We start from the raw sequence: 8656 nt of genomic DNA, 5'->3' as shown, positions 1-8656 counted from the left end.
TTTGATCCTGTAAACAAACGTTGGTTTTCACGAGACTCACCAGTGGATGCGCAATGCTGACCTCATACGTCATCCGCCCGGAGCTTCTTCTGTGTACAACTGCTGGCACAAGCTAGATTCAAGTGATTATTACGTTTTGAATATGGATATTTTTCTTACAAAAACGCATCGATTCGCTACAGGAGGCCTTTGTTCACCCCCCGGAGCCATGTGAGACACTTTTTTTTATGGATGGGTGCTTTTTATATAACTTCTTTTGGACTGATGCAATGCAACACCCGCTGACTGCAATGATAGAGCTTGAAAGATCAAAGACAATTTTTAATATAACTCCGACTGGATTCGTCTGAAAGAAGAAAGTCATATACACCTATGATGCCTCAGGGGTGAGTAAAACGCAGCCTAATTTCCATTTTTGGGTGAACTAACCCTTTAAGTGAAAACTCTTTGTATGTTACCCCTGAAATGAAGGAAACTCTGGGTTTTCCGTTTCAGAATGGGAGGTTTATCAAACCCGAGAAAGCAGGGTAAGTCAAGCCCGTTTCTGAAAGAGAAGTAAGTTATACTCAGAGTCAGTTTCTGTGGTAACTTACTCTGTGAACCTAACCTGGTCGGTAGCAGGTTTTCTTCGGTAAACCCAGAGTTTCTTTCGGTCTCCTCCCCCTTTTTAAAGCGCAAGCGATGTTTAAATACTTCATTTATTCATTCACGCTGCAAAAATGCTTTTCTTACCGAGTATTTTTGTCTTATTTCAAGTACAAATATCTTAAGTTAAGATGCACTTGTTTCTTGGGGGATTTTCCTTTTTAATGCATTTTATGTAAAACGTAAAATTGTCCACCATAGGGTAAGAAAAAATAATCTTAATGCAAACGGAAACAAGAATATTTTTTATTTCTTACCCCATTGGCAAATAATTTGCAAAATAAGGAAAATGCACTTAAATTATTTTTTTCACTTCATGGAAACCAGACTAAATAACTTGTCATTTAAATTATTATAATTTGTTTTTTTACACCATATTCACATGCATAGTAATTTGAGCTGTACCATTTTAAATGGTAGTCGCTCCTCTCGGGGAAAAGATACTGAGGTTTTACAGATACCTTGAGTTGTTTAATTTTCTATGTCTTCATTTTCGATAATTCGTCTCTTGATCGAGTGTGTACTTCTGCTTTTGAGAAATCCACAGCATTTAGCTTCATGTGTCCTTTTCATTGTCATGTCACAAACATGTTGATTAAGATTCTCTAATTACTTGACATGATCAGTCATCACATCACGTCTTCAGATATCAATATAAATACATTATTCTGAACCCAACAGAGATTTTAAATCCAAAACCCAATACATGTTCATCCTGAAATCCTCAGCCCGCTTTAGTTACCGTGTTCTTCTAACATGGAAAAAAAAAAAAACATTCCTCCAACTCATTCCTCACACTCACATTCCTTAAACAGGTATACTTCAATCAACACAAGTTCAATATTTGCAGTGTTTTATTATGCATTTGTTTATAACATTTAAATTCATGATAAAGAGTGTAAATCACATTAGCTTTCTATAAAGCCATTAGTAAAGAAAACGCATAATAAATTAATCATTTTGTGAAATAATGAATAATGAATAACAGAAAGCAGCCTAATGCATTCAGTGAACATTAAGGAGAAAGCTGAAGCAGGAATTCACCATTTTAAAAGTGATTTGGGTTCGACAGGTAGAATTCAGGAGGCGATCAGAAACACAAGAGGGTCTTTAAGATTCAACTGCATTAATAAAACAGACAGATGCAGATGAACGAGAATAAATAAGAGTTAAGAAGCTCGGAATGAAGCAAAAAATCTCCTGAGGAGTCTGAGTCTGAGTAAATAACAGTGATGATGATGATGAAGATCATCCTCTGGACATGGAGCTGTTGATCTGCTCAATTTCAGATTGATTCAGTGAATCAGATTCATCAGATCTGAGCTTCATTTGGACACCAGATTCAGGATCCCTGAGAGAAACAGATTCAGCAGATTCAGATTTACAGAGTCTCATATGAAATGTGAATGTGTGTCTTTCTCTCTCTCGCTTTGATTCACTCACCTGTTTTCTGAATCATTGAGCTGAAAGACACTTGGAAAACATCTGACAACAGATTGAAACTGATTATTAAATATTACTATACTCAAAGTATTTATTGAGAGAGATTGTATAGTTTATCCCACCGATTTCATCATTAAATATGACTTTATGACAGATATGCCTCCGTCTGTTAAAGGAGTCAAATCCTAAATGATCCTAAATCAAACAAAAGAGGATGAAGTAATGTATCTGAGTGAATAATGGTGTAGTTTGAGGACAGAAACACACTGACCTGTGAATACCAGCTCTGCTCACACTCAGGATTATTGGTGTGATTCAGTAAAACAGGCAGAATCACATACAGAAAACCCACTGGAGTCTGAATCTCTGCACACGATACATTGATGATGTCCATGATTCAACTCTAATGAAGAACCTGTTTTAAATCACAGAACAAAGTACTGAATTATATTATTATTGCATGACAAGTGTTTACTTACAATGCAGTAAAGAGGATCATCTGCTATAATTTATCACACACAAATGTACTTGCGGTTTTCCCGCCATAAGTAAAATCATATATGTTCTGTTTAAAATACAAAACAGTTTTACTTAATGGAAGGTTAAATTCTTTTGTTGCAATTTACAGCTGATGAGAGTGTTGGTGTAATAAACAATGCCGACTCCATTTCCATTTTCCAGTTGTCATGTCAAATGTGATTTGAGAGAGATTTGTGTGATCTGGGGGGAGTACGTGGCCTAATGGTTAGAGAGTCGGACTCGTAACCCAAAGGTTGCGGGTTCGAGTCTCGTACCGGCAGGGATTGTAGGTGGGGGGAGTGAATGTACAGCGCTCTCTCCCACCTTCAATACCACGACTGAGGTGCCCTTGAGCAAGGCACCGAACCCCCAACTGCTCCCCGGGCGCCGCAGCATAAATGGCTGCCCACTGCTCCGGGTGTGTGTTCACGGTGTGTGTGTTCACTGCTGTGTGTGTGCACTTTGGATGGGTAAATGCAGAGCACTAATTCCTAGTATGGGTAACCATACTTGGCCACATGTCACTTCACTTACAAATTTCAATTTATTAATCAATTAATTAGGCTATATGTATTTACATAATACTTAGGCATAAGTCTAGTCATAAAGTCATAAAGTCTAGGCATAAAAAGTATATAGAGAAAGCGAAGCTCACCTTACTGGATGCATACTTTCATTTATACATTGTTAACAAACATTATATAATGCTTAATAACAGATCATTAGTTAACATATATTCACATAGCTAGAAATATGAGATGATGTTCTAATGTTCCGTTTACTAATGAACTTACCAAATGATTAACATGATTATTTAATGTAAATATAAATGCTTACAAATGTCAGTAAACTTTCAGTTCATATGATCTTCATTTGTTGGTCTTTGTTTGTTGTGTAGACCTCTATTTACACATCTTAACAAATAATCTATGAATTATTTGTTCATGTTTTTGCAGTACCCAATCTAAAGTGGAAACTATTCATTATTTACAAATGTTCTTCATCATTTGCAAATGTTTACTAATCATTAATACCTTTATGAGCAGTCATCTCGATGGCAAAAAGAGTCCCGAAAGACCTGAAATTGCCCTATTCACACATCTTTACTAATCATTAATTAATCATTTGTTCAAGTTTTTGCAGTAGCCAATCTAAAGTTGAAAATATTTATCATTTGTAAATGTTTATAAACGATTATTAATCATTTAATATCTTTATGGGCATTGGACTTTTAGCTAATATAACAAGGTTTGTGTAAATTATGGTTGGTTAAGTTTATCTAAATGCTTGCTAAAGACATAACAGATTGTAATTTTGGTGCAAAAAAAGTTGTATTGCCTTAACACTCACATTAGTATACCACTCTTCAGTATGTCATTAAACAGGATATTCCTTGAATCATAAATAAATGGGAAAACAAATCATTTTGTAAAAGAAAATACTTGTTCATTTATCAAAACATAATATAAGCAGATTGAACCATGTTTCCATATAATTAAATTGACCCCTGTACACTGTTGACCCTTTAACCAACCTTAAACCTACCCATCCCACCAAACCTGTGCCTAACCTTCCCCGTATCACACCTCAATAACAGCAGAAGTGTTGTGCATTAACACAAGCTTTTAATCATTTTATAACATCTGTTAAAATCATTTGTAGATTTTTTATGGGCATTGGACTTTTAGCTAATATAACAAGGTTTGTGTAAATTATGGTTGGTTAAGTTTATCTAAATGCTTGCTAAAGACATAACAGATTGTAATTTTGGTGCAAAAAAAGTTGTATTGCCTTAACACTCACATTAGTATACCACTCTTCAGTATGTCATTAAACAGGATATTCCTTGAATCATAAATAAATGGGAAAACAAATCATTTTGTAAAAGAAAATACTTGTTCATTTATCAAAACATAATATAAGCATAAACTGTGTTCCCTTATAATAATCAAATTGACCCCTGTACACTGTTGACCCTTTGACCAACCCTTAAACCTACCCAAACCACCAAACCTGTCCCTAACCTTGCCCATATCACACCTCAATAGCAGCAAAAGTGTTGTGCATTAACACAAGCTTTTATTCAGCATCTGTTAAAATCATTTGTAGATTTTCAATAAGTGCTTGATCATATGGAATTGAAAGTTTAATGACATTCATAAGCATTTTAACTTGCATGAAATAATGATTTGTTTGAACATTATGTTTAATACGTTTATTAGCAAACATTAATAAGTACATTATCTCACGTTTCTAACTCTTTGAATATATATTAACTAATGAGCTATTAAGCATTATATAATGTTTGTTAATGATTTATTAATGAGTTATTATAAAGTGTTACCGATGAAAGGGCTACAAATCCACCCCTCATGTCTATATATGTATGATGAGACAATAAAGTTGAAGAAAGTTATATTCAGATCTTGTGTCTGTCTTGCCAAATTCCTCCCTCAATTTGTTTCTGTACAACTTTGATCATATGATCAGTAAATAATCATGAATGTAAAATGTATCTAACAGAATAATAATTAGTTAAGTTAAATATGAGACAATGTCTCAAGGACACTGAACCATGTGTGCAGATGAGATCGGTTTTATTCAGTTACTGTAACTTGACACACATCTAGAGAGACACTATACATCAGTTTAAACCACACTTCACCATATCACCATCCCCAATTTGCATGAACAATGTGTTTTAAAAATTGTAAAAGCACAAAACAACACAATGAATATTCAACCACTGATAGACATTTACCATCGATCAGAATTAAACATGAAATCATAAGTTGCCTAATGCATCATTTCAGGGTCATTTAGCTCTTAAAAAAAAAAAAACCTTCACATCAAATGTTCATGCACATTCTTAAAGATATGTTTGTATTACCCTCATCGTATTGCTGCCAATGCTCCAGCAGCTCCACCTATTCCCGCTAATGCTGTAACTGGAAACACATTTCCTCCTACAAAGAGACCAACCATAGCTCCAGCAGATAAACCACACACCACACCTGCTGTCTTCAGCAATAACTGTCTAACAGCACTGGGACGCTCAGGAGAAGATGAACAGATAAACTGACTCTTCCACAGTCTCCAGAGAATCCCAGTGAAAACCCCTGCAGCTGCTGCTGATCCTCCTGTAAAGAAACCTTTAGTGAACATCCATCCATATGAAGAATCTTTCTCTTTCTTCCACACCGAAACACCTCCTGTTGCTACAGCAAAAAATATAACTGCACAGAAATATTTCAGATTGATCTGTTTAATGAACAGATGTTTGAGCTTCTTCCAAACCGTCTTCTGTTTCTCCAGTATCTCCTGTTCATATTCTCTCCTAACACGTGCCTCTGTTTCTATTCTAACTCTCTCTAATGTTGTTTGATGTTCTTTCTCTTTACTCTCTTCCTCTTTGTTTCTGTACAACTTTGATCATATGATCAGTAAATAATCATGAATGTAAAATGTATCTAACAGAATAATAATTAGTTAAGTTAAATATGAGACAATGTCTCAAGGACACTGAACCATGTGTGCAGATGAGATCGGTTTTATTCAGTTACTGTAACTTGACACACATCTAGAGAGACACTATACATCAGTTTAAACCACACTTCACCATATCACCATCCCCAATTTGCATGAACAATGTGTTTTAAAAATTGTAAAAGCACAAAACAACACAATGAATATTCAACCACTGATAGACATTTACCATCGATCAGAATTAAACATGAAATCATAAGTTGCCTAATGCATCATTTCAGGGTCATTTAGCTCTTAAAAAAAAAAAAACCTTCACATCAAATGTTCATGCACATTCTTAAAGATATGTTTGTATTACCCTCATCGTATTGCTGCCAATGCTCCAGCAGCTCCACCTATTCCCGCTAATGCTGTAACTGGAAACACATTTCCTCCTACAAAGAGACCAACCATAGCTCCAGCAGATAAACCACACACCACACCTGCTGTCTTCAGCAATAACTGTCTAACAGCACTGGGACGCTCAGGAGAAGATGAACAGATAAACTGACTCTTCCACAGTCTCCAGAGAATCCCAGTGAAAACTCCTGCAGCTGCTGCTGATCCTCCTGTAAAGAAACCCTTAGTGAACATCCATCCATATGAAGAATCTTTCTCTTTCTTCCACACCGAAACACCTCCTGTTGCTACAGCAAAAAATATAACTGCACAGAAATATTTCAGATTGATCTGTTTAATGAACAGATGTTTGAGCTTCTTCCAAACCGTCTTCTGTTTCTCCAGTATCTCCTGTTCATATTCTCTCCTAACACGTGCCTCTGTTTCTATTCTAACTCTCTAATGTCGTTTGATGTTCTTTCTCTTTACTCTCTTCCTCTGCCCTCCTCTCATTCTCATTTCTTCTCCTCTCAGTCTCCTGCATCATGTCTAATGTGTAGGAGGTTCTGTTTTCAGACAGCAGTCTGTCGATCTTTTGCAAGTGTTCATTCACCTGCCGTCTATTTAATCGATCTTTAATATTAAACTCATGATATCTCTGACCACAATGGTTAATAAAATCAGATAATTGAGTATTTCTACTGATCATTTCTCCTAATGGTCTTTGGCGTGTTTTATCTGCATGAGTGAAGAGCACTAGAGTAAATCTGAGAGCTTCTGCACCAAACTTCTGCTGAAACCAATCAATGAAATCCTTCTCCTGCTCAGTGAAAGTGTTTATAGGCAGAATAAGCAGGATCACGTGAGCTCCTGGTGAACATAATTCAAGAGCTTTCTTCAGCTCAGAGTCTGAATCAAAGTCAGTGTGAGTGGAGAATCTGAAGTCTGGAGTATCTATCACTGTCACGCTCCTGTTATTAACAACACCAGTGTGTGTCTGACAGACTCTGGTCACTGATGAAGATCTCATTTCTGACTCAAACACTCGATCATTAAAGATGATGTTTCCTGTGGCGCTTTTCCCGGATCCAGTTTTACCCATCAACAGCAACACTGTCTTCTGAAACAAGTAAAAATCACATAAGATGAATTGCACACATTATTTCTATTATGATTATACTAAAGAAAAAGAGAGACACTCACCTGCTCCAGGTGCTTTATCTCTTTGCTCAAAGCCATTTCCACCCAAAAATACCAAGACTGCTTATTCATAAAATGGTCTAAATTGAATTATAACAATGATATAAGTTAGGCAAGCAGCACAAACACAAAGATATATGAATAGTTTTATTATTCCTTGTTTAATAATGTCCTGAAAAACTAGGACATTTATATAAATATCTCAAAATCTGTAGCCTGAGATCAACAGTTGAACCTTTTAGCAGAAATCTCAACTCGTTTGCCAAACATTTTTAAAGGTCCCATATTGTCAAAACTGAAATTTCCTGGCTTTTTTCACGATAACTGAGGTCTAGGGGCTATGTAACTACCATATAAGTTTCAAAACAGTCAGTATACAGTAAAATGCACACAGCCTGCTTCAAATTCTAGCTATTTTTCACGAACCGTTGTGACTTCCGTAAAAAGTTGACGTCAGAACTACACAGTCACCACTTTCAGTCACCACCCCGAGCACTGCCCACAGTCTCACTCTCCTTTTGCCAAACCCCCAGACAACATCGCGTCCATGCCATTGCTGAGCAACAACAACACGGAAACATGTCGAAAAGGTTAACTTTAACCACGAAAATTAAATGCCCATGAGAAATATTCAAAACTAATACAATACTAGAAATTGCAAAGTTAATGCATAACCATTGGACAGCAAAATGCTCAGTGGGTCAGCAGGGTCAGTCAAAAACATGTGGAGAAGAAAAGATGCATGTTAACCGCAAAAGAATTAGGAATTAAGGGGAAGAATTAGGTGTGAAATCACCAGGAACCCTTTAGTCTCCAGCGCCACCATTTTCCAGAACTGCAACCTACCTGGAGTCTCCAGAAGTACAAGCGGTCAGGTTCTCAGAGACTTAGGAGAAGTATAGAATCCTAAAAAACTACCCCTACTTAATAAGAATAACATACTGAAGTGTAGTAAAATACTAGAATACTTATTTATATATATATA

At 36.1% G+C, this 8656-nt stretch overlaps 1 protein-coding gene across 1 annotated transcript in view; it reads right to left on the bottom strand.

Annotated features, from left to right (window-relative positions):
* Positions 1–6862: 6862 nt before the first annotated feature.
* LOC107671232 (GTPase IMAP family member 5-like) overlaps positions 6863–8656 on the bottom strand; it is a 4749-nt gene continuing 2955 nt past the window's right edge. Inside the window, exons 2-3 of the mRNA XM_016464134.1 lie at positions 7675–7751; positions 6863–7591 (exon numbers count right to left, since the gene is read on the bottom strand). Coding sequence (XP_016319620.1) covers positions 6923–7591; positions 7675–7743 — 738 coding nt within the window. The 5' untranslated portion in view covers positions 7744–7751 and the 3' untranslated portion in view covers positions 6863–6922. The remainder of the gene's footprint in view (positions 7592–7674; positions 7752–8656) is intronic.

The sequence above is a fragment of the Sinocyclocheilus anshuiensis genome, unplaced genomic scaffold (genome assembly GCF_001515605.1).
Source record: "Sinocyclocheilus anshuiensis isolate Anshui unplaced genomic scaffold, SAMN03320099.WGS_v1.1 scaffold3169, whole genome shotgun sequence".
Classification (NCBI taxonomy): Eukaryota; Metazoa; Chordata; class Actinopteri; order Cypriniformes; family Cyprinidae; genus Sinocyclocheilus; species Sinocyclocheilus anshuiensis.
This window is presented reverse-complemented; position numbering and strand designations above follow the sequence as displayed.